Source organism: Ictidomys tridecemlineatus, chromosome 1, assembly GCF_052094955.1.
Source record: "Ictidomys tridecemlineatus isolate mIctTri1 chromosome 1, mIctTri1.hap1, whole genome shotgun sequence".
Taxonomy (NCBI): Eukaryota; Metazoa; Chordata; class Mammalia; order Rodentia; family Sciuridae; genus Ictidomys; species Ictidomys tridecemlineatus.
The window spans coordinates 251243874-251271010 of NC_135477.1; the positions used below are offsets into that span (position 1 = coordinate 251243874).

At 39.2% G+C, this 27137-nt stretch overlaps 1 protein-coding gene across 8 annotated transcripts in view; it reads right to left on the bottom strand.

Annotated features, from left to right (window-relative positions):
- Trio (trio Rho guanine nucleotide exchange factor) overlaps positions 1 to 27137 on the bottom strand; it is a 331000-nt gene that overhangs the window by 76733 nt on the left and 227130 nt on the right. For all 8 annotated transcript variants that reach the window (XM_078018036.1, XM_078018031.1, XM_078018037.1 and 5 more), the window contains 9 exons: positions 26252 to 26321; positions 25571 to 25660; positions 23696 to 23788; positions 21227 to 21338; positions 19474 to 19664; positions 17438 to 17539; positions 13695 to 13837; positions 12828 to 12927; positions 1260 to 1503 (listed from right to left, as the gene is read on the bottom strand). In XM_078018036.1, the coding sequence (XP_077874162.1) occupies positions 1260 to 1503; positions 12828 to 12927; positions 13695 to 13837; positions 17438 to 17539; positions 19474 to 19664; positions 21227 to 21338; positions 23696 to 23788; positions 25571 to 25660; positions 26252 to 26321 (1145 nt within the window). The remainder of the gene's footprint in view (positions 1 to 1259; positions 1504 to 12827; positions 12928 to 13694; positions 13838 to 17437; positions 17540 to 19473; positions 19665 to 21226; positions 21339 to 23695; positions 23789 to 25570; positions 25661 to 26251; positions 26322 to 27137) is intronic.

Here is a 27137-nt window from a genome sequence, read left to right on the forward strand (position 1 = left end):
TGCAGAAAAATGATGAGGACATAGTGTGGTTCAAGTGTATGACATTATCTACTCTGTACTTTTGTAGATGTTACAGTTTCTTCAAAGGGCTGAAGTACTGGTTGCTTTCACTATAATAAAAACAGTCAATGAGCACCATCCAATAGAAATATAGTACAACCTGAATATGTGAACCAAAATGTTCTAGTAGCCATGCTTTAAAAAGTAGAAGTAGTAGATAATTTTACTAATAAATCTTATTTAACCCACTCTGAAATACATTATTTTCATGTGTAATGACTATAAAATGACATTTTTTGCACAAAAATCCAGCATACTTTATACCTGCAGTGTACTTTATAGCTCAATCCAGCCACATTTCAAGGGCTTAGCAACCATATCTGTCTTGCACCTGCCACAGTGGGCATTTGGAATAAAAACTCTTATACTATCAATCAACCTGTCATGGATCCATATAGATACACACAGAGGAGCAGTCCTGTTCCAATTATAGTACTCTAAGAGAGTACTATAAAATGCCAAATGCTGCTTTGTTCATATGCCCTCGTACTCCAGATTAAAAGCATGTCCTCCAAAAGTTGCCTCTCCTGTCAATAGTAAAGCTCTGCACAAGAGGTATCTAGTGAGGTCTTGCCTCACAGGACCCAGCTCAATTCCCTCTCCATGAAGGCAGCTGGGGAATCTGGGATGTCCTGAGATAGTAGACTGGTTAAGCTCTCAAGGGCTGCATGTTTGATTTCCTAGAATTTAATGCAAAAAATAAATAAATGTAAAAAAAAATTTTAAAAATCCATGTGGTGAAATCCTAATTAAGGAGAGGTTGAGTATGGTCTCACCTTTCTTACCTATTATTTCCATACCAAAATGTCCCAGTAGCCATGCTTTAAAAAGTAAAAAAAAAATAAGTAATTTTAATTAGGTAGAAGCAGAAGATTTTAGCACACCTAAAGGAGAGCACTGCCTTCTTCTCTTCTTTCTTCATTTATGAATGACACTGGCCCCCAAAGAGCAGTACCACTTTCTCCTCTAAGCTGATGCCTAATCTTATTACAACACCTTGGGAAATGAGATCACTTCTAATTCCTGAGTTAACAGGTGAAATCCTCACTTCTATTCTCACTCCTGATGGTTCAGAATTACCCAGGCATACTGATAACTATTGACGGCATGACTGACCAGGAGTACACATACAAGCAGGCAGCAGCAAGAACGACAGACAAAGGCTCCAGCGTCCTTTCCCTTGGCCTCTTGATTCCTACCTTTGTGGTTGAAGATGCCCTCCATCTCCATGCTACTTCTGGAGTGGGCAATGCACAGAGAGCCGCAGGGCACCAGGCCTTCCGCTGCCGGGGACCGGTCCGTGGTGCGCACCAGGCACCAGTCAGGCTTGTCGTGTGGCCGCTCCAAAACCTCCACTGTTTGCCCGCGCCGGATGGTGAGCTCGTTACTGTTGCAGGCCGTGAAGTCGTGAATCACAACCGTCAGCTCACAGCCACCTGAGAGCTGGAGAGGGACAGAGGAAGAGGGACAGGTCAGCAGCACAAGCCACTGATCCTTCACGAGCAGGGCTGTGAACTCAGCTAGGATTTTCACCTTCCATTCTGCAACAGGTCAAAGGCATGGCCAGTTTCCAGGGGGGAGCTCTGTGGCTGCACTACCTTATGCTTCGCTTTGGAACCATGAGATAGCAATGTAAATTTCATGTTCTCACCTCTGGTCATAATTTTCGAAGGGGTTCACAGAAATGGATGTGATTTTTCATGAGCATCCAAAACTCCTTGTACCTGAGACATCTCCCTTCTCAAAAAGTACTATATACTAATTTAAAAACTTGTAGCAAGCACAAACTACTTAAGAGGTACATAGGAAATTATAGTGAAATATAATGATAAAATGGGATATAGTTCTATTCCAGATTTTACTCTGGAGGTGAGGGAGCATCGCTTACTTTGGAGCATGCAGGTCTTTAGGCATCAAGTAGATAGGAAAGAAGCCTCCACAAAGACGGGGAGGCTGAAAAGACAACTGGCCTGTGATTCTGGAATGTCTTGCTCAGGGTGCTCTGAGAGCTCCCTTCCCATTCCTCCATTTCCCCCCATTTTGTCCTCATATTTCAAAATAATCCCTAAGTAGTCTTGAAGCAGTTTTTATTAGTTTGCTTTAAGTTTTAAAATTAGCATACAGCACTTTTTGAAGAGGGAGACAATGTTTCAGTACAAAGAAGCTCTGAAAACACATCTGACCCTCCAAGAGTGGCTCTCCTTGGTCTGCCACTCCTGGTCCTCACCCTCAGAACCCGGAGCCATCTTCTGGCCTCTCCATGTCTGCTTGTGCTACTCCTTCAACCTATAAGCTCCTTGGAGACAGGGCTCATACGTTCACTAATGTTTCTCCTATGCACAAATCTTGTGACTAGTTCCTTGTGCCCAGGTTCCATCTCTTCTGTGTCTCCACTATCCCTGTGTGGGCTTTTCAACCATACCCTCAGCTATCAGTCCAAGGAGGCGCCAGCAGGCAGCCCCATGCTTCTCATTCTGCTGGGCAACTTGGCATGCTCTTTCCCTCCCACAGTGAAGCTAGGACAAAACTCATTATGCCCCCACTTCCATCTGTCTCTTCCGGTGTTGCCTCTTTAGTGATGGAATCAGCAGCAAGTCACTTAAGCTCAATGAATCTCATTTTCTATGTGCACCCCCCATGCTGTCAACAGATTCCAGGGTGGCTTTTGATTACTTACTTTCTCTGAATACCCACACCAATCACTGCATTTGGGTTTTTGCAGTGACCTCCTGAGTGGCTATCTGAACAATGCTGTCAATGACCTTTTCAAAATGTGGATACTCATATTCAAAAACCTTAGACACAAACTCCTTGACACAGGATTCAAGTGCCCACAAGCACATCCTAAGCCACATGGCCAGGCTCATGTGCTTCACAACCAGAAGTGCCTATCTGTTACTTCTAAGATGGCTCCTGCATATACTTGGTCTACATTGCTCAGAGCCCCATGACCCTACTTTGTCTATCAAAGCCTCCCACCAAAGCACCCTCGGAAGTTTCTCCCATATATGCCACCCTTAGCACTTGGTTCTGCAACAGCTTATACTTCAATTGTAAAACAAGCCATGTCTGTGTGTGCCCTCATCACCAGAGAGCAGCAATGGGTCACTCTCCCATGAACCTCCCATACCTGTCTATAAGGGCTGAGACAGAGCTAGTCTTGGTCACCACTGAGTACCCAGGACCAGTGATGGCAGGCACAAGGCTTGCACAGACCCACTATTGAATAGCTAGCAACTCCTAAAGCTTGCCTGTTACTCTGTGTGTGTTTGCACACCATAACCAAACGCTTATTAAATTTTGCTCTGATGATGAAGGTAGTGCCTTTGGAAAACAGACATGATACTGCTTTTCCTCTGTAACTTCATGAGCCAACAGTGCCACGTTTCAACTTAAGAACGCCTAGACCTTTGGTCACCCAAAGGGCATTAGCAGACAGATCACAAGGGCTGTGGCAAGGAATAGGACGTGTCTCTGAGGAGTGAGTGAAAGGAGCAGCTCAGCCTCATGCTGGGAATCATCCGTGTTACCATCCCGAGAGTCCTCTGGACAAAGTGTACACCGCAAAATAGGGAATTTGTGAATTCTTCAATGGCTCATGTTCCTGAACTGTATCCTGGGCCACCTGTCCATGCTGAGGACCATTGGCTGCCCTGTCGTGCTCTGTACTGTTGACTACCCTTCTGTTCTAACAGACTATTTCTTATGAGAAGGTTTAGAGATTTACAATAAGAAAAATATAACCTTTAGACAACCTCAAAGAGCAAAACAAAACAAAACTCTCCCATGATGAAGAACCATTATAGACAAAAATGAATTATCTTTGCTAGGCCACACAGAAAATGTTCACAAATGTTTAATTTCCTTTTAAATTTTACAAATATCTCTGGGAAAACTACGCTAATTTTCACAAGTTTCTGATCAGTCAAAGATGCTAATGTTAAAAAGTCAAGGGTAGAGGCCCAGTCTGGAAAAAAATTTTCTGAGAGCCTCATATTCTAGAAATAGTTAATCCTTATAAAAAGGAGCAGTGATGCTTCCCATCCCAGAGGGAATGAGTACCTAGTAGCAGTGATGTACCCAGTACCAGTGATGAACCAGCCTCCACACAGTCCACCTTGCCTCAGCCCCAGGACCTTCCTTCCTAGGACATGGTGGCCCTGCCAGGGCTCCCCTATGACCACTGGCCGACTGCTCCTTTACTGAACTGGTGCTGGCTTCCCTGATATTCCTCCAGCAGCCCCACTGCTGCCCCTGGGAAGGACACTACCTCATCCAGCCCTTTGCCTGTTCCTTCTCCAGAGTCTTATTAACTTTTCAGACCACTCAAAGCCGAGGATGATTTTATGAGTGGGGGAAGGGTGGGAAAGGGAGAGGGGGGCTGCGCAGGAAGGAGAATCAAGCTAGACTTTATTTCTGACACGAATTTTTTTTATTCCCTTACAGAGTTACCAAAATGATTAGAAACATCTGTGTACTTGACACAGTATAAGAAATAAAAATTGAGCCTGTTCTGACAATGAATCACATAATAAGTTAAAAAAAATTTAAAGGCTTTCCAGAATTTGTTAAGAAAATCCAGTACCAGAATATTTCAGAGTACCAAAATTATCACTTAAAAATATCTTCATCTCTCTCAGTCAACTGGCTTTATCAGTAATAACAGATAAGAATGATTTAATTAAGGGAAGTTTTAAATGGATGTTTTCCTCAGGAAAGAGCTGTTTTATATATTATATATTCTTTTCTTAATGTTCACATTTAAATATTTTAAACCTCTTGCTACAAAAAGCATCTCTTTAAGAACAGGTTTGTTAATTAAAAATTAAGAACATCATCTTCTTTTTTGCTTACATATGTTTTTGGTACTGGAAATTGAACCAGGGGTGCTTAACCACTAAGACACATCCCTGGCCCTTTTTAGTTTTTATTTGGAGACAGGGTCTTACTAAGTTGCTTAGGGCCTTGATAAGTTGCTGAGGTTGGCCTCGAACTTGTGATCCTCATGCCTCAGACTTCAGATATTGGGATTATGGGCATATACTACCATGCCTGGCAACAGTACTGATTTTCAAGAGTCACATTTGTAAGTAGAAGAAGTTTAGAAAATATATTGTACATCACTAAGTATGTCATCCTTGCTCCCAGGGACATTTCTACCCCCAGTGACTGAATTTCATTACAATGCTGACAGAAATACCATTTCATTGAACTATTTGAAATTTCACTTTTCTTTTTCAAACATATGAAAGCTTTCATAGTATCTTTTTCCCTTTTGTATTGTTATAGACTTTGATCATGGGCTCCTGACTATAAGCATTTGGTTCAGAAATGCGTTTATTCCATAGCTCACATTAACACTTGTGAAGCTCACATCAGAAGATGAACTTTAAAAAACATTTAAGATTTTCACCTTTAAAATATTAATGTGGTTACCAATGAGCATGACAATAATGATCCTGAAATTTAACCATAGGCCACAGACACCACCAATGATGTGCCTCTTCCAAAGACCACACGCCCTCCGAGAGGGGTGATAGTGGAGTGCCATCAACCCAAATACTTGTGTAACTTGCAAAATCAAACCAGAGCTCCTTTGCCTGAATTCTCTCCAGAACCACTACAAATGAAGTTTATGTGTTTCATATGAAAGAATGAAATATTCATCTCTGATTGCAGGCTTACAAACCCTCAATAATCACTACACAAAGAATTATATTTTCTATACTGTCCCAAGAACCCATGTCATATAGTGGCCTTGCCGGAGTCTGTTAATAATGTATGCCAACATAGCGCATGGCTGGGGATTTCCCCCATGGTCATGGCCTTCTCCACACCTCATAGCACCCCCACATAAGGAGGCAGTTTTAGGTTACAAGAACATAGATTTCTCAATAGACAACAGCAAACACCTGGTTTGAATCACTGAGGCAAGATGAGTTCTCCTTCCCAAGGAGGAGGCTCTTTAAGAATGGAATGGTGGGCAACACAGCCCTCCTGCAAATGATTGTTTTTCAAGAACCAATGTCCTAATGTGGTAAAGACAGACTGCAGGAGGATATCTGGCCAGTTTTCTGAAAGCAATTCAAAAGGAAAGGGGGAATGTGGTCTAATGAAAGCCATTCTCCCCAAAAGAACAAAGTGTATCAACTTTTGAGAACAGTCAGACCCTAAAGCCCCGCTATGTTTAGTCATTCAGAAACCTCACAAAAGAGTCTTGCAGTTTTGTAAAGGTTTCACACACACAAAAAGCAATTGTTTGGTTAAGGGGGATTAAAGAGCATAGCTTCATTACTGGCAGTGGTTACAGAATAGGCAACCCCAGGCAACCTGAACAATCCCCCTGATAAATGCTATCTTGCCCCAGGATCCCATCCGCTGCCATTCTGATAGCAGGGCTCCTGTGCTCACACCAACGCCCAGGCTAGTTTACAGAAGGCCAAATCCAAGGAGACTCCTTCAGTCAATTCTGCTGTTTAAGAGTCTGAAAGATGACTACTGTGATAACCTTTATACACTGGCAATACACGAAGAAATCTGCAAGAACTTAAAAATGGTGAAGATGACAAATTTTATACTATGGCTCTTTTTACCACAATGAAAAAAAAGCCCCCCCCCCAAAAAAAGAAGAAATCTATATAATCTAGATATAAAATCTTTTTTGAAACCTGCAGTTTAATATACTCAACATTTTATCCATAAAAGAATTAGTGAGTGCAGTATTTAGGGATGTCACTCCCTCTGCTCTTCACTTACATGACCACCACCGCTTTTCATTTTTTTTTTTTTCCAGTATAGCAATGGTATATTCCAGGAAAGTGCACAACCACTGAGATACACCCCCAGCCTCCACACTGATTTTCTTATGTGAAAAAAGTCCTGGAAGGGTTCCTTGAGTGGGTTACAAACATGAGTTAGAATGAAATATTAGATGTAAAAAGGCTGAATTTAAAAGAAGCAGCCAAAAAGGCCAACTTTACCATCCAAAGGCAATCAGAGCAAGGGAGAACCACAGGCCACAGGTTGAGGGGCTTGCCCAGGCAGAGGATGACCACTGTGGCATCCACCTCACGGGTATAATAACACCAAGAGCGGCTGACACCTCCCGCAGAGGATTTGGGAACATTCTAATTAAAAGTTCTGCTGCCTATGAAGCAGAAAAAGAGGAGCTGAGAAGAAGTGGGCAACTGGAAACCAACAGTACCCCTAGGCTCTGGAAAATAAGAAACTTCTCTTTGGACAATTTACTCAAAGAAATCTGTTTGTTGTATTTTCTTTTATCTTTAAGGCGGGACCACCAATTTGAAGAACTGACATTAACCAGCTAATATCACCGAGCTAACTGTGGCTCTCACCAGGAGGGAAGAGCCTCAAGTCTGAATCAAGAGTTTATCATCAACTTTAATAGGATGTTTGATCATGAAACACTTTTACATTTTACATTTAAAAACATTTTTAGTATTTCTAATCAAACTTTACTTAACAGAAAAAGCCCTTTCTCAGAACTGAGGCTTCCTACTTAAGAGGAGGGGGGTGGGGATTTTGTTTTTCTGATTGGGTAAAGTAATCAAAGACTACATTAATTTTGTGGTTTTACCCTAGTATTTAAAGTCATCTAAGAAATATTAAGAAAAGGCACAATCATTTAGAAAAATAGAGAACAAAGATTAGTAAAAGAAAGAAACAAACACTATATGGACTCTATCACGGCACCTACCATAAGGAAGGCTTACATGGTGATCATCACTAAGTATTTAAATGCATGAGCCTACTCTGTGAACTTTCTGAGATTACTGCACATGCTTGGGCCACAATGCTAGGCAAATGTGTTAAGAAAGAGTCTCCTCTGCAGTATCTGGGCCCATTCAGTACACAGTTGGTGTGCTACTAATAAACCACCAAAGAGCACAGCCCAGGCACAAGAGCTCAGCAATTTCCAGCTCCTAATGAGCACAAATAACTTCTAAAACTACTGTGATCATGAGTGTCCACATAGAAGAAAGTGAGGCCAATGCAGACGGTAATCTGCAACAACAGCAGCAAAGTCAATGACCCAACAGTGATGGATCACGAAGACATTTTTATCATAAAGACACAAGATAGCATGTATGAAGCCCTGCAGGGATATTAGCTAGGTACTGTTCTATTTTTTTTTTTTTTTTTTTTTAGTTCTCGGCGGACACAACATCTTTGTTGGTATGTGGTGCTGAGGATCGAACCCGGGCCGCACGCGCACGCCAGGCGAACGCGCTACCGCTTGAGCCACATCCCCAGCCCCTAGGTACTGTTCTAAATGCCCACTGTAAATGTCCACATTCCCAATGCTCACAACCATGAGGGCAGTAGTATTATTTTCCCCAATTATAGATGGGGAAACTGAAGCACAGAGAAATTGGGTGGCGAGGAAGCTACCAAGGCTAAAGGCTTGCTGGTGAGTGTTTCTTTGTTCTTAACCATCTGCTCTTGGCATGTCACATTCTCTGTGTTACTGCTGTGTATAGTCTGAGCAGAGAATGAGCACATGAGATCTAGAGTGCTGTGTTGGAGAGATGAAAACCACACCCTGTTTTGTAGAAAGGCTACTGAATTTAACAACTCAATTTCATCCTTAAGACAGGGGCAAACTTATATGAGGTCCCGGAAACTCAAAGCTTTGGATAGACCAAGAGATCACGCACCTTCTCTCTGAGTAAGAGAGCAGGGCCAGGCCCAGAGCACATTCTCTCCCACCAGAGGGCATTCTGTGCCTTTCTGAGCCAGGAAGGGTGGACGGAGGCAGGATGTAAGAACACAGGACATGCTCAGCAGGCTGGATGTAAGCATTTTTTGACAGATCTATTTCCTTTCTCAGAACCTGAGTTAAGCCATTTTTAAAATGTACTATCATTAAGTACACACTACCCTGATTGTGATTTACATAAGGTTAACTAAATTTCTGAGGTATAGAATGTCACTTGGTAGAAAAGGTTAACCATATGTCCCCAACACAGTACTACAGCTTCATTAAGAATAACTGCAACCACTTTCTTTTTCAAATATGTGGATTCATATAATCACGCTATAAGCTTTGGTGGAATTCATGCAAATATTAGTCTCAAATTAATTTTTCCTTATTAGAAGTAAGAACTGCATTACCTTATATCCCAAAGACAGCTCATGAGTGGCCTGCTGCTTGGGCTGGCTTTTCCATGGGGCTTCATCTTGCTTTGGTGATTTTGTTTGGTTCCCATATTTTCTGTTTTCCTCATAATATAAATTTTAGTTAACTAATACAAATTACAGACTAATAAAAAATGGGGGAGAGGGTTTAAAAACTGCTTTTTAAATAGAACTACAAAAATATTGAATTCTGAATTCAGCTCTAGCATGAAATAATAAGATCTAGGAAATGACAGCTGATTGAATCCACATTCTGTTTCTGGCTCTGCAAGCCACATCTGGGCCTGGCTCCTCAATGCCCCAGGGTTGGCTCAGAACTCTCCTCCCTACCTCAGGGACATGCGCTCAGCACGGGTGAGATAAAAATCTGGAAAGCATTTGATTTTTTGGAACCTGAATTACATTTTCATAAGATCACTTTATCAGTCTAAGTTCCATGAATGTCAGCAAGAATCGGTACTAAACTTACTTCTGGAACAAAGAGATTGTATATTTTAAAAACTGATATTCTCAAAGGAGGACACATGCTTATAGAGCATGTGGCTTGTGTCCTGTCCATCCCTGGAAGCTTTGCTGACACTGCTCCCTGGAAAGGGCGTGTCTCTGGGTCCTAAACCTTTTGTGCCTCAACTGAGAATTACTAACAGCCCTGATAGATAACGTATTCCTTCAGAATTCTCCAAGAAGCTGAGCCAAAAACATCCCCCATCCAGTTTCTGAAATGAAATCAAATTTCATGATAAGGACTAACTCATAACAGACATCATAAATTAGGAAAAACAGGCAAAAGAATGTCATTAAGTAACTTCCTTTGCCAGACCCATCTGCCCAAGTCATCAGGGGCTGCTTAAATTGAAAAGTGAAGGGTGGAGAGAACCTTGAGATACAGGAACAGTTTCTGCCACTGGAGATAAGAGGGCTGCTGGTTAAGAAAATGAGTATTTTACAAGTGACTCAAGACAGAATGTAGTTCCCTGATTTTCAAGGCAATATCCGCTTGAATCATCAACCGACCCTAAAATGTTCCAGAAGAGAAACATGAAAAGGGCAATGACTAAAAGGAAGCCTTTTTTGAGGAGAGCACCTGTGAAGGCAGGTACACGGGGGAGGGAGCAAACACACTCCTTCCTTTTCATAAAGTCCCCAACTCCAAGTCTCAAAGGTGCTTATGCTAATTCAAACACAGGGCCCAGGAACTGAACACAGCCTCCCAGTTCTATTGCTGTGGGAAGACATTTCATCCCTTTATCATACTTCAGGGCCTGGGAAGGACCTGTGGTCTCATTGAGGATCATGAAGGAAGTGTAAGCCATGTTTATGGAAAGAACATGGAATATAGTCACTTGGAGAACTGGGGAATGTGAGGGCGAGTGCTGCTGAGCAAGCATGGATCCCTGGGAAGAAGCTCGGCAGGGTGGCCCTTCAGAGATTTCAGAGCTCAGGAATGAACTTCAGAGAAAACACATTCAAGGAAGCAAATGCATACTGTCGAACTATCTTCACAGATAAAATATTTAAATGTGGTTCTTTTAAACTTTAATATCCCAGGTGGACTCCCAGGGTAAAATGGTTCATTTCTACAAACCCTTTCTGTTAGTGATTTAGTCTTCCTCTTCCAAGTTCACACAAGCCCCATCATGCTATAACAGACTTGAAGTAGTATTAGCTTTACCATTCCTAATTCCAGAAGAGTGCCTGTTTCTGTGGAAGCTTCCTTCAAATCTCAAGCTGCCACACACCTCAGGTGACTAGGGCAGCCCTGGAGTGGAAGGGAGGTGGGTACTAGTAAGTGAGTCCTCCACCTGGAAGGAGCAAGGTGTGGCTCTGGACCACTGATAAGCTGGAGACTCAAGAGTACCTTTGGGATGGAGGGGGCATTTCTTGACTCCCACAGCCACTTATCCACGAACTACCCAAAGAAACGTCACCTTATTTCCTTGGTCAAACTCCAGAAGTCTTACCTAACTTTCTAAGTACAATTTTTTACATGAATCTCTTTGGCAATTTCATTATTATGATTGCTTGATTATAAACTTTTAAACTCTATTCTGGGGTAAATCCTAAAATAGATCCATGAGAGTATAATTTGTAAGAATGTGAACTTGGGGATGGATGGTGATTCTGAAAAACAGTCTGTGAAATACCCTGAGTCGAAGTGGCCATTCCCCTTACATTCAGTAACTACTATCTGACTTTCTTCCAGGTGGTGGTCTCATGAAAACTGACTAGGTAACTCAATCACTTGATTATTTAAAAACAGACAAAACAAAACTCACAGAACACCAAAGTAATCAGTATTACTCTAACAAAATATTTCCAAGTTCTAACTATATTTTTCTAAACTAAATGGTCATGGGATGGGACCTTCGCAAGAAATACTATTGGGCACCAAATGCCTAAACATGTCATTTATCTTATTTTTTATTATTACTATTGGGAAGAAATAATTATCTGCTGAATGTAACTAATAGGCTCTGATCAAAATAAAATGAGATATTCTTTTTATTCTGTCCTGGAAACTACAATGTCCAAGACCATGAATTCTGCAAAATTGAGAGAAATGAACAAGATCTGGGACTTGGAGACATGCCACCTGAAGTAAACCCCCAAATGCTGGGCTGGTCTCTCCAGTTGTCATTTCCCAAGGCTTTGAGGCCAAGACAGTGCCCCTTGCTATAAACGAGTGGGCTTGGGAACCCTGGAGAAGGGCAGACACCTACAGCTCATTGATCATGACTTTGTCTTACGTAACAAAGTATAGTTGTACTGGAGAGTGAGAAACTCAGGAATTCTGAACTGATGATTTAAATAAACGCATTTTTACTGTCAAATTAAAAAAATCACAATTTGGTCTAGCATTCTAGAAATATAACAGAAGACTTCATCAAAATAAATGTCCCCACCAGCTCTGACACAGGTCTCCTCTGATATTTTGTCTGTCTCATAAACCTAGGATTCCAAATTGTACTGTCAATTTATTTTGCAGTTTTTTTTTGGATTCTGTCAAGACAAAATCATGGGATGCTCTGGACTACTTCTGAAGAAGGTATATCTACATATATGTTTTTTTGATAAAAATCATATTTGTCCTTCCAGTGATTATTACTGCTGTAAACTCTAGGGCATATTTTCTGTGTTCTGTGCACCCAAGCTCTGAGGGGGCACCTCAGGGGCACCACAGAAGATGCCACCACCTCTGCTTCAGCAAGAGCAGCTCTACTTTTGAATACTGATGTTTTGGGTTAGACTTTATTTCAATAGGTTCTTTTGCTTAAAATAAAAAAGCTCGGACACATGTCTAGCACTCTAGAAATATAATACTGTGTTTGCACACAGCCTTTTATTTACTTCGAATATCTTGACACAGATGTGATTAACTAAGCAAGTCTGGATGGGAAGAGCTGAGCAATTCTGAATCCTCAGGACTAAGCCTTTTCACCCTAAGCCCTCAGTCTTTGTCCCTTGCTCTGGTTACCTGGTATCACTCTTGGTACACAGAAAGTGTTTGAAAATGTTGATGACAAACTGTCATATACAGACAGGCAGCAGCAGCTTTGACAGACACTATCTACTCTGGCCTCCTTATAGAAATACTGGAGTCAGCTCACCTTATCGCTATCCAATGTGTTCTGAGACGTCCGAGAGGCGATGGAAATTGTATCAGGCTGGCTGCTGCCATCCCCTTGGCTGTCCAGGTCCTCTCCATCCCTGTTGGTACAAAGAAACTTTCAGTTCCTGACTAGACTGGTGAAGATCTTCTGACAGTCACTGGAGAAATAACAGATTTGCTGAAAGAAGTGCCTGTAAGTCCATGTATATATGAGAATGATCTGGGACCAGTGTTATATTGATAATGATAACTCACTGTCTTGGGCACAAGCCTTTTGCTACTGTTATGCTATGTGTCTAACATGTATCATTCCATTGAATGCTCAACATACTAAAAAAAAGTCTGTTAGGATTATATCCATTTCAGGACTGAGAAAGCAAAAATGTTCAGATGTTTGTAACTTGTCAGAGGTCACATCATGATTTATATGTGTGTACTCAGCAGGGCTCTGGGTGGGAAAGGGAGTTGGGGTGTTTGCACACAGCCTTTTATTTACTTTAGAGTAATGGAGCAGTTTCAGCACTAAGAATGCTATATGAGAATGGTATTTTAAAACACACACCTTAAAATGTTTGAGAAAAATGATTTTGGGGGAGGTATTGTGGAATAAACCCAGGGCCCCCTAACCTCTGAGACACATCCCCAACCTTTTTATATTTTATTTTGAGACAGAGTCTCACTAAGTTGCTTAGGACCTCGTTAAGTTGATGAGGCAGGCTTTGAACTTGTGATCCTCCTGACTCAGCCTCCTGAGCTGCTGGGATTTATAAGTGGGTGCCAATGTGCCCAAAAGAAAAATTAGTTTTGAAAAATGGAAAGTTAATGCTGCTTTGTTCTTTCCCTATCAAATGCCCTGGGCACTCACCTCCTTCCCTTCTGTCTCGTGGCTGGCGCTGTTTTGGGGATGTGAATGGGCTCCTTCAGGGCTCCTTTCAGGTGGATGGTCCTTTCCTGTATTACTTCGCGGATGTGCTTTATCCAGTCCTGCTTGTTCTCGATACTGGAAGCCTGAGTAAGGTGTCAGAATTGCTCAGAATCAAGCAGGCTCTTGTCACAACCTGCACCAACCACACCATGACTTCCCTTGAGTTTCCCATTTTTCAAAAGAACTTCTCAGCAGAAAAGAATCACATCCTATGTTTAATTTGCCATCAAATAAATGACTTAAACTGTGTCTATTTCATAGCACATATATTATTCAAGATCTCTCACTATTCTAATAATCCATCATCCTCCAGTCCCCGTACCTTTTAGGCAGCCATGGAGAAATATGAAAAAACAACCACCCCAAACCAAAATAATCACTGAGGCCATTTAAGAGACATTATGTGTTGGTTAGGGGCCAGCAAACAGTTAGCAGAAATGACCAGTTAGCAGAAATGACCAAACCCCACAATCCTGATGCTTCATCTGCTGGGATCCTGGGATGCTGCTGCTGGCAGGTGCCTCAGGTGGAGTATCCCACTGACTCCCACAGGGACTCCACAGAGAGCCTCTATCATCCTCCTTATCAGTGAGGAATTCAAACAAGGATACATTCAGAAATGTGCTTCAGGCCACAGTCACCAACTGCAAATAACTTCAATCCCACTACAACTCTGGGGAAATGTTCTCTGGAAATGGCACGGGTAGATGCTCAGTAAGCATCTGCTGAACAAATGCATGTGGCATCATTTTTTTCCATTTTTTCTTTATTTGCTCTGCCTTAAAAGAGGTTTTTGTTTGTTTATTTTCTTTTCTTTTCTACATGTTCTAAACCTTAGTAACAGTTTTCTAATTTTCTTGTGGCAAACACCCACCTCCTAGGATTTAAGTATAATTCCTTGTAAATGATTAAATGATTGTCAGTGGGATCATATATGAGATCATGAAGGGAGAGGCACCCAACATTTCTCCCTGAGAACCTTGTTTTTGAAAACAGAAAACCAAAGCTTTGTTGAGAAAGAAATTAAAATTAATAACCCTCTTTGTAATATAAAATGTGTAAAGTGGAGGATATGTTTTTAAAGTCACTGAGAGTAGAAACTGGAAATAAATGAAGAAAACAACTTTGAAAAGTACAGATCAGGAATTTAAATGCCTGATACTAACATTTGGAGATTAAACAAAGAGAAGTATATGAAAAAGAGCATTTGGCAGAGTTTGGAAACAACTGAAAAAAAATATTAATATGGTTTAGTATGAAAAAAATTCTTATGCAAATCAATCATTATATTTATAGGAATTGGGCTGGGATGTAGCTCAGTGGCAAAGCATCTGCCTTGCATTAGCAAAGCCCTAGGTTTGACCCCCAGTTCCAAAAAAGATTAAAAAAACAATTACAGCAATAAATACATGGTGCCACTCTTTCAGAAACAGTTAAAGTAACTCAACTAAAATACCTAGTAAAAGGCAGCACTTGGCTGAGAAGAGAATAATTTGTTTCATTCTCAGAGTAATTTCAAACTGTTTTTAAGTTGATGATTTAGAAATAAAATTCTCCTTTGTAGACTAAACAACTAAAAAAAGACCAAAGTTTTGTTTTACAACTACTAGACCATCACCATTGCAGTCATTACCACCATTATCCTCCCCATCACTACTTCCAGCACCATCACACCTCTATCTATACCATATTTACACTCTCACCAGCTCCACCATCTCCATTAGCACCACACTGTACACCAGCACCACACCACCATCTATGTTAGCGTCACTACATCAGAATCTACACCTTCACCATTACCACCCACAGCTGTCCTACCACCATATACAGCACCAGGTATACCACTGTCTATATCTTTACTGCCATTTACACTGTCATCAATCGCTAAATGTTGTCACTAGCACTACCAACTAGCATCATCACTGACACCTTCATCACCACCAATACCATTGTTTAAACCAACATTTCTACAATCTATACTATCAGTATCAAAATCTACACCAACACTTCTATCTACACCACCATCATACCACACCCTCCACCATCACTGACAACACCACAAAGCAATCTCTGAAATTAAAGCACACGTTACTTTCTTCAGTCCTTTCTTGAAAGCTAGAAAAAGTTAAATACTCAAAATTCCCTGGAAACTTTTCATATAGTAGAGACTGCAGTAAGTCTTATTCTTCAATTGTATCATGAGCATTCAAAATAAGTTCTAAGTGAAAATAGTCCATATCTAGCACCATTTCTTAAAAACACACTTTGGGCACTTGCCACTTCAGCTCATGTGCCTAGTTCATGCAAATCAGAAATTTTAATATCTTGAGTATACTTTAACAATTTTACACCTTAGAAAAATTCAGTTATCTAAAATTTAGCTATCAGTGTAAAGTGTACTCTATAGAAGAACACACTGGGCTGGTAATCATATATTCACTGAAAAATAATCCATTATTAACATCTAAATAAAGACCTCAGCAACATAATGGCTTCCACAGTCAGCAGTTATTAAAGGGCAGACTCAAAAAAGAGCAATGGACAGATGAACAACTCAAGGTTGCTGGAAATACCAGAGAGATTTAAAAGGTATGCAAGAGACACAATAACTCACATGAAAGTTCATGCACCAGTTCCCATTACACTTTGGCTCATCTCCAATATTCTACAAATCATTAGCTATGTCTTCCTCAAAATATTCTAAAGTCACTTATGGTTTTTCCAGACAGTTAAGAAAGACCATTCCATCTGTATTTCCTCAAATACAGAAGGGTGGTGTGGTGGTGGTGGTGGTGGTGGTTGTGGCGGAGCGTACATAAGAGATTCTCTGCTGTTCCTAGGTTAGTAAAACTAAAGGAGAGTTCAAATCAAATATGCAAAGATATTCTCCTCTCCCCAAAGCTATATATCCAAAAGTACCCTTTGTAGATTTGAATTTTAAATAGTATCAAACCCCATTACTTATAACTAATCTGCTTTTCATTCTGCCCCCAAACTAGAAAGCTAAAGAGGATACTGTGAAGACTCTTGGCCCATTTGGTTTCAACTTCCTGTCAAAGGGTCTCACAGACTTTTTTCCCTCTGGAAACTCCAGAGTATGCAATGAGAGTTACTGGTGTGTATCTCATTCCTCCCACATGTCAAATTCTTGCATCTCTTAAAGAATTAATTAATTAATTAATAATACTATTATTTTTTTTTTGGTGGAGGTGGTCCTGGGGATACTTGGATCTAATCCAGGGATCATCTACCACTCAGCTACATCCACAACCCTCTTTATTTTTTATTTTAAGCCAGGGTCCCACCAAGTTGTTTAAGGCCTAAGTTGCTGGGGCTGGCCTTGAACTTACAATCTTCCTGTTTCAGCTTCCTGAGTTGTTGGGGTTACAGGTGTGTGGCACCATGCCCAGCAGAAACAATTATTTCTTTATAAGACTAAATTAATAGGTTTTAAAAAGATTTTCCTCCATTTATTCTTTCACGAGGCTAGCAAAATTTAGCTCAAGTTATTTCATCATCAGAATTCCAAATTGCATTTATTCTACTATTCTTTTTATGGTAGTTACAAATCCCAATAGATACAATGATATGGAAACCTATCTGCTTTAACAAGAAAAGCACACAGCCACACAAAGCCACAAGAAACTCCTTACATAGCATGCCCCAGCTTTAGATGAACATACCTTAAGGACAATTTTGTTATCTGAAGTTGGCGTCCTCCCTACCCACAGTGCAAATTTGCAAGGATCCCCTTCAACATGTTCTGTGACACCCAACTCTGAGGTCTGCATTAAAAAAAAATGATATAATTAGAGGACAGTAAAATTCTGGTAGAATGTAGAACAGGGACAAAACAGTTTGGTCACTTGTGGACATGCTAGATTACAACACCTAATTTCTCTGCATTAGACCTCCTTTTAGTTAAAATGAGGAAATTTTGTTTTAGGCCACAGGTGATTGGTTTCTTTTTTCACCTTCTCTGAATATTTCCACTGGAGATACCAATGCAGGTCATTAAGCAGAACATCCAGAGGAAGGAAGCCAAAAGATGTGAAAATTTTTCTGTCCAGAAAATCAAGAGATGACCATTTTCAATCTTATAAACAACAAATGCATTTTTCATAATCCTAAAAGGGCTACCACCATGAATTTTCACTGTTAGTAACAAATCTTCACAGAAGGCAATGATGTTTGAACAATTATTTTCCAATTTATTTATACATGGAATTCTCTTTTTAGTATTCTACCAGTAATTTAAACAGCAAAGAAACAAAATCATTCTCTGTGATATATGCAGAACATGGAACATGCAGATGAAGGTCATTATCTTTAGTCCCTCTCCCACAATCAAGCTCATCCCTAATGCATTCTCCCAGCAAAGGAAGTGATTCATAATGGAACTACAAAGGTGGCCTCTAAGGGAATCTTAAAACTTTTAAAAGATAAATTAAGTGAAGATGTGTAAGCTTCCAAAGCAGACTAGCTAGGTCTCTAGGGGCAAATTAATGTAAGCTAGTGAAATTACTAGCCAGCAACACTGCATTTTTTTGTTTCTAGTCAGAATGTGACCTAAAATGATGTAAGGCAAGCTCTGATCCAAAAGATAATCTCAAGCAGGATGTCAGCCAAGAAACTGGTTTGCAAACCATTAGTATGAACTTGCAAACTCTAGGTTATTATTAAGATGATTTTTATACTTGGGTGTATTTATTATTTTAGGAGTTTAATACACAAATATCAAAATGTATAATATATAAGCTATCCAAATTCCAAATATCTACTAACATTATACACACACACACACACACACACACACACACACACACATATGTGTGTGTTCCTTTATGGCAGATATATCTGCCATAAAGGAACTCAAGGAAAGGTGGTGATTTCTCCTTAGTCTTATCCAACCAGACCCAACCCTCCCCTAGACTCTGCCCAGCAATTCTATGTTGTCAGCCCTCCGAGAGAAGGCCCACTAAGGAAACTGGATGTGTGGGGACCTGAGGATTTCCTTGGCTAAAAAGCTATTCTGTAGACATGTACTTTCATAGAGGCTGGCTGGGTTGGCTATTGTAATGAAATGGTACCAGGTAAGTTTCTCTCCCCAGAAGGACACTGACAGGTTAGATAAGAGTTGAAATGCATCACTGAGTCTGCCAACTGCTTAAGGGGTTGTCTCTGTATAGGTGGGTTGTGGAGTTTTCAAACTTATCTTTCCTTATATAAATTTTTTCTAATGATGACACCCTGCTTTATAAAGGGTCATACATTTATTTGTACATTTACTTTTTATAAATTTATATTTTAAAAGAACTTCATCATTAACAATCTATACTGAACCACCCAGTAAGGCTGCTTGAATATATAACCATGTTTATGAATAAAAAGATAATTGTCATGATATGAGAGGTTAGTTAATGAATACAAGAGAAAAACAGTTTAAATTCATTTGTAAAATATTTTCTTTTTCCTCAAGTTAGATGCTATAGGACTTAGGAAGAGCAGGTTTCCTGTGTATGAAATTCCAGTGTGCCCCCTAGTGGACTCAGGGGTGTCAGAGAATTTCACTGAAGATGAAAACATTATCACAATTCAGATTCATTTTTGAATAGTTTGAGAAGTTAAGTTGAAGGAAACAAATCATAATTTTTCTCCACCCACAAAAGGTTGCAATTATGTTACCTATACAATTATAATTCTGAATGTCTATACTTACAAATAATTTGCTTTTGTAAAGGTACTTGCTTCTCCCACTGGAATCTTTTACTTCTTTACTAAATACTAAGGACATTTCAAAAAGAAAAAGATGCCGCTCTCGACCTTTTCGAATTAAGGTTTTTGGGTCCCACACTTGGAAGGACTCTTGCAAGATGAGCTCTCCCTGAGACTCAATGTTTTCATCAAACCCTACAACAAGAAAAATGTAGGCAAATCAATTTAAACAAAAAAGGAAAAATGATGTACAAGAAAGTAATACTGCTATTTCAACACTTATAAGATACCCATCAATTAAATCTCAGATTAGAATTTCCCATCTGACTCTCTGACTCTAGTCTCTGCACCACTGCTCTATCCTACAAAGGGCTTTTCTTTGTAAATACCACTTTGCATATATTTTCCTTTGTTCCAAACTACAACAATAAACCTCAGTGATTCCTCATAGCTTTCTTCTTTCAGTTCTGTCCCCTTGGGTTGGCACTCACATCACCTGTACTCTGGTTTAACTTGCTCTGCTCCTCACCCCTCATTCACAACATTTCTTCTCTACCCACAATGGCTTCTCCATTGCTCACATTGCTTCAGTCTGTGTTTCCTCAGACTGAACATCCTTCCCAGATACTCTGCTCCAGACCTAGTCTTGCCTTTCCTCAAGGCACTAACTAGTCCTCCCTCTTGAAGACATCCCCAGTCACCATCCTGTGTGAGCCTGGAACACTCTGCATGTGAGCCAGCCTTGCCCTGGCCAGGCACTGATGTTTGTTACTGTTCTTCTCATTGTAGAAGTGGCCACTAGAGCTTAACCAAGCAGTATCTGGGACACATATTGCTCATTACCATCCATTTCCACCATCGTCTTCTCCCTAGCAGAAATTCCCTCTAGAGCCACTGCAAATAGGCACTTCATTTCCCAGCCTTGTCTGCAGTTAGGAGCAGCCAGGAGTCCCCATTCTGGGCAAGTGAGAAGGGTAATATGTACAACTGGTAGTCTCTGCCTATCTAGGTTCCCTACCCATCCTCCATCCCCACTTTCTCCTAGATGGAATGTTAATGTAGTCCTGAAAACTTACTGTACCTAATCAAGCAGAACAATATCAAGGATGGAGAAAAATGAGCTGGAACACAGCCTAAGTCCTTGATGACATCACAAACAGCTGCCCAACAAGACCCACATTTTATGCCAGAGAAAGAAAAATGACCCTGCTTGGCCTCTGAGTTTTGGGACTTTATTACATACAGTAGTACCTATGACCTAACTAATTTATTGCTCAGTGATACTAATGAAATGACACAGGCTAGCAAAAGCATATGGGGTAGGACTATATCTTACAAATAATTTCATGTAACTGGAGCCACGCACTGCAACACAGAAACAGCTTAATGAAACAAAACCATTCATGGAAATTATAAGTGCTGTAATGATTTTTAAATGTAATTACCTAGTTTCTCTTTACCATATTACATACCAAATTCAAATGCGTCAGCAGGTGTCTGGTACCCACTATATTCAGGGCTGTAGCAATGGATATAGAGATGGGGAAACAATAGCTCTTTCAAGGTTATACAATCTCAGGGCTCAAATCATTCACCCATTACCCACCCCTGCACTGGCAGAAAGCCTGAGGTAAATGACCCAACTGCTGCTGGAGTTCAAAGTGTGGAGCAGCTGTTTTCCAGGCTCAGGACAAGGAAATCCACTTACAACCAGTATTGGCAGGTCATAAGGATGCACATGTGTTGAGTCCCATTACCTTCCAGCATGCTGAGGTGCATGGCATCGTTGGCTCGCTTTGGCACACTAAGCATCACCTCAAGGCCGTCTTTAATTTCTCCCTTTCCTTCCTCACAGCACGTGAGCAGCTCCTATTAGAAGACCAATACCATGAATTCAAGAAGGCAACCATAATGCTCTGTGAATAAGATCTTAGCAGAAATGAAGCAATTTATGAGGACTGATGGTTTTCAAGATAAAAACAGAGCTTGATCAATTTGGCACATAATTTCACCTAAAATGAATTACTGCCTCATTCAATGGACAGTAGGATTTTTCCTGCCTAAATCAGGACATGAAAGTAAACTACATACTGTCATCATTCAAAATGAAACTAATATACTGTCAATAATCTCAAAAATGTAGAAATACATAATGCATCATTGGCTACTGGTTACACTTGACAGACATACCAGATTCCACTGTTATGCTGACTACATCACCCTGACATGATTCTGAACTCCTGTGCCACTGAGACAATGCCCAACCAGTCAGCCAGAACGCTGCAGCAAGAACAGGAATGTGCATAAATACCTAATGACAAATGTCTTTCCTCTGTCTGCAGAATGTTTAAGAGAACTCTAATGAATGAACTATACCTCCTTGGGAGATCTTTGTGCGTAACTACATTTCAGGGATACTCAGAGAAACATCATCATTGAATGAGTGACAGCAGAACATTAGATCACATACTGGTGGGTTGAGTTATTTCTTACTGGGGTATTAGTGACTACAAACCAGTTAGTAACAATAGTCTTTCACGTCCTGGTAATCCACAGAAGAGGGATAGAATATTATAGTAAATTATGGCCTCACTCTTGGTGGTTAAGAGTAACTCAATTACCTGAAAAACACCTTTACTCATGTCCAGATGGTATCTTTCTATGATTCTGAGCAACTTGGCAAAAGCTACTTTACAAATGCAATATACCAAGACTACTGCTTTGGCAGAAAACCTTTTCTGGGAGATTGAGGAAGCTTTTAACAGTTCCTGGAAGAACTTCTGGGCACAATGAAGTAAAGTTTACAAATTGAAGCACTAGCTTAGTGGAACCAAAGATTAAAAACAAAATCCTTAAATCTTGAGGACGCCAAGGGGTAAAGAGAAAGTAAAGAGAAAATATGACTATCCACAAATTAGCCTCCTAACTTCTTCATATTCATACCAACATCATTTCTACAGTGATGGCCATAAAATCACTTAACACAACTTGAATATTATAGTACACTCAAAAAAGAAACTGGTGATGTAGTTCAGTAGTAAAGCATTTGCTTAGCAGAAATAAAAAAACAAACCAAACACAGCTGTAGAAAAAGTTTCCCATTAGAAAAGTCCCATAATAGTATCATTTGCATAAAATAACACAATTAGTTTTTGTTGTTTCTAAATGTTTCTTACTAAAAAAAAAAAAAAAGGTAAGAGCTTTTAGGCATTCATAATTCCATCTTCTGGATTTCTTTCATATCTAGCAAAATTACACTGTAACGTAGGAGGATCATAAAATACTGTTATGGGGGGTTAGTAGGTCTCATTCTAATGCTTAATAAGATTTAACAGACAAAGAAAGAATATGGTAAATGTCACCAAAAATTAGTTGTAAATTAAGAAAATTTATTCTTGATGACACAATACACATTTTATTATAACTCTTATTATGAATTCTAACTTTTCCTTACTTTTGTATTGTTGAAACTAATTATTATTCAATTTTTCCAAATATGATTTTAGTTATAATCATTTATAACAACAACAACAACAAAAAGCAGGGGACAACTTAACTCAAACTCCTGTGATTTGCACAAATATGTTCCACAAGATATGTGTGATAAATGACTAACAGTAACAGAGAGGGAGCTACATGAAATAGGGGATTCAGTGGAAAAGCTGGGTTCAAAGCCAAGACAAATTGTATGTATCAGTGATGATTCTGGGCAACTTCCTGGTCCTGCCCAGCCAGTCTCCACACCTGAAAACCAGCATTGTTGTAGGTTAGTATGTGCAAAGTAGCACTGTGCCTGGCCCACAGCCAGCATGCTGAATCTGGGAACTGAGGGTCAAGAACTAACAGCTTCTCATTCACATCTCATTTTATGTTAGAGACAAAGGCTATTCAGTACAGTTCAGGTGCACAATCAAAGAAGACGCTCTTATGTAACTGTTACAATGAGAAATCAGATGTCAATGAATAAAATATATCAACTTGCAAAATGTTATTTTTAAAAATTCAGGGTAACATACAAAGAAAAGACGGCAAAACACTAAATCATAATTCATGAATTTTGCAGCCTAAATATTCTTCAGCCTAAATATTCTTTTAAAATGCTCTTTAATAACAATTAATTAATTAATTAATTAATTAAGTGGTGCTGAGGATTGAACCCAGTGCCTTACACTTTCGAGGCAAGTGCTCTACCCCTAAGCAACATCCCCAGCCCTCTTTATACATACTTTCAAAAGGAGCTGATATTTTGTTATTCGCTGAACTGGTTTAATAAGGTAAGAAGAGATGGAATTGGCTAATCCATGCCGCTGCTGTATCTCCTGTATTTAAAGAAACAAAACAAAATCTTATCATAGGATTATACTATTAAAACATGGTTATAACACTAAACTTGTTTTCTAGATACCTGACAAGTATTTAATCCTATTGAAATAGAATTTTCTTAAAAGTATATTCAAATATTATCAAAAACTTCTTTGCTTCTAAAATTTTACTTTGAATAGGAGGACAGAGATTTGGGTAAAAGTGAAGATCTACATTATTAGTCTATGGCAAATCTAACACCAGGATTCCCACTTTACTTTGTAATTATGTCATTTCCACGCACAAAGCTGCTGGTCGTTTAGATTCCTCACCAAATGAAGAGTCTGTCCATTTTATTTAGCACTCTATGCTGAATACCAATGACAGAGCTCAGAGGTAGAGTAGCACCTGGTGGATGTTCAGTAATTCTTACTGATAGAAGAATACCTGAAGGTCAACAGATGTCCTAGAGAATGAAGGCAGTTATCCCAGAAAGCTTCTTTAAAAAATAAAACAACTCAATGCGGAATACTGAAGGCATGCAACTTGTGAAACCTGTCAGCTGGCCAAGTATGATTTCCTTTATAATTAAAGATGTATTTTAGGATACAAAGGCTCTTAAATGGCTTTGATTCCAGACATTAAATGTACCACATACTATCATTGCTTGGGCCTTAAATATTTCTAAGTCTGCATGTTTCTGGTTGCTGGTCTTCATCTAATGGCAAGAGCATGGAGTTGTGTGAAATATTAAAAAAAAAAAAAAAAAGGTGGCATTAGGCTGGGAGCTTTCTATTACAGAGGCACTGATGGGTATTTACTGCTCCATGGGAATGACAACCCAAACAGGGTCAGGTACAGGTAGGTTTCAGCTCAAAGACAGAGGCTTTAGTTTACTCCGTTTCCCAGACTTTCATATAAAAGCAGATAATTACACTTGCCCATGTACAAGTGTGATGCCAAAAAAATAAGTATGATATCCTCACAACCTTGTGCACCAAAGCACACATACTATCCAAAAGTACCTTCTTGTCGATTGAAACATATGTGGCACTCGTCTGATAGGCTCTGAAAACCCAAGCACTTTCTGTATAGTATATCATAAGACTCCATCATCCCCTTTGTACAAACAACAGCTCTGCAATCTTTTTCAAAAAACAGATGATCTGTATATACCTTTATTCAATGAGAACATAATTAATGAAACTTATAATTGATTCTAGTTGTTATGATGCTAAAATTTTACTGCAGAGCACTTTTGGAAATTCATATCATGTTAAGATTAAAATAGAACAAATAAATGATTAAAAGCTTAATTAAAAAATTCAAGATTAAAAACAAATTTTGGTAATATTTGAACAACAGACTTTTTTTTTTTCAATATCTTTGTTTTTTATATGGTGCTAAGGATCAAACCCAGTGCCTCTCACGTGCAAGGTGAGTGCTCTACCACTGAGCTACAGTCCCAGCTCATGAACAACAGACTTTTAAGAATTATTTTTGCTTTACAGAGAGGAAAAAAAACCCCTTACTTTAGCAGTTCATACTCTCTATGCATAATATTATATGTAAAAAATTCATGGTTGCATATAAAGAACAATTTCTGACATATAAAAGGCTTCAAGTACTTGAGTAGGATCTTTTAAAATCAGAATAAGAGTATCCTAACATAAATAGGATCAAAAGGAAAATAAAATATTATACCAGCAGTTAGTTGAAATTATGAGTAATGTTGCATTTTATGTATACTAAATATAATCTAGAATTTTTCACAGCTTCTTTAGTAACCTTTTACTTACATCAAAGTAGGACCCTGCATGTTCCAATATAAGCTGAGTAGAATCAGGCTTATTTTTGCAATAGGTGACATACATCTGAAACTTGTCTGCCTATAGAATAAAATTAGAGTATGTCATTCAAACTTCAACAAATAACAGTATGATAACCTTTTATATAGGATAGAAGTTTTGTGGATAAAAGAAATTTAAGCTTCAAATAAAATAAACTATTAAAATAAGAGCTACATCCTGTTGATCATACACCTTTCAGAAACTTCCCCAACTCTGGCAAGTTAGGGCCAGGCACCTTTTCTCTCTCAGTCCACATTGGTTTGAGAAAACCTCCGCTGCAGGCTTACAGCCAAGGACCTATAGGATCACTGTGTGTCTGCCTCTCCTCCAGAACAGGCACTCAACTATGAATCCACAGGGTCAAGCAGAGGCCTGGCACACTAACTGTTCTCTTTCATACCATCACTATAGCCAATAAAAAATCCATTCTAAAGTAATAAGTAGTTGAAGAATGTAAATCTATGAGGTAAAATCCATATGTATAGATATGAGCAGAAGATGGTGATTTTCTCTGTATTTACAGATATGAGCAGACGATGGAGAGACTAGAAAGAAATAAACAGTATCCCTTTCAACTTTCTTCAGTGTCATCATATAATCTGAGAGGACAAGCAGATGAGGCTACTTTACCCAGGTAACAAAGCAATGTCCAACATCCTCTGGCAGTTGTTCATATTTTTCCAGCTCCTTTAGGAAGATGCTGCAAAGAATTAAAATATTAAAGTATCATGAAGGTGGTAAAAAACATTTTGCTAGCAACAAATGGAAAAACTGGTGCCACCTAAATTTTTAAAATTAGTAAAATTTATAGCTATTTTAATTGATTTTATTTTTTTAAATACACGACAGTGGAATGTATTACAATTCTTATTACACATATAGAGCACAATTTTTCATAGCTTTGAAATTTATAGCTCTTAACCAGAGTAAGTTATTATGACTTTTAAACACTTAATAGTTTAGTTTTTGAATACCTTTTAAAAGAAATCTTAGCCTAGAATTTAATAGCTAAGGTCATGATGCAGGGATACAAATGTTCAATTAGAAGAATCCTTTTAACATGTGCATACTTTCTGGTGGGGTGTGGGGAGTAGAGGTGAGCAGGCCCATCAGTTTTGGCCTAGCATCATGTTACCATTGGCTACTGGTCTTGGAAAAAGTCCACCTAAAGGAGTGTTTCTTGCAGTTTTTTTTTTTTTTTTTTGTAAATATTGAAAATAAATTCTTATGAATGTTGAGATTTTTTCTTCTAAGTCTGTGTAAAATGTCCTTGGTATTTTGATGGGTGGAAACTGAATCTGTAAATTACTCTGGGCTGTATGGACATTTTAACAATATTAATTCTCCTACTCCATGAACATAGGATACGTTTTCATTTATCAGTATCATTTTTTTATTTCTTTAATTAATGGTTTGCAGTTTTCACTATGGAGAGCTTTCAGCTATTTAGTTAAATTGACTCCTATATATTTGTGTTTTGTAGCTATTGTAAATTAGGACTCAATCCTACAGAAGC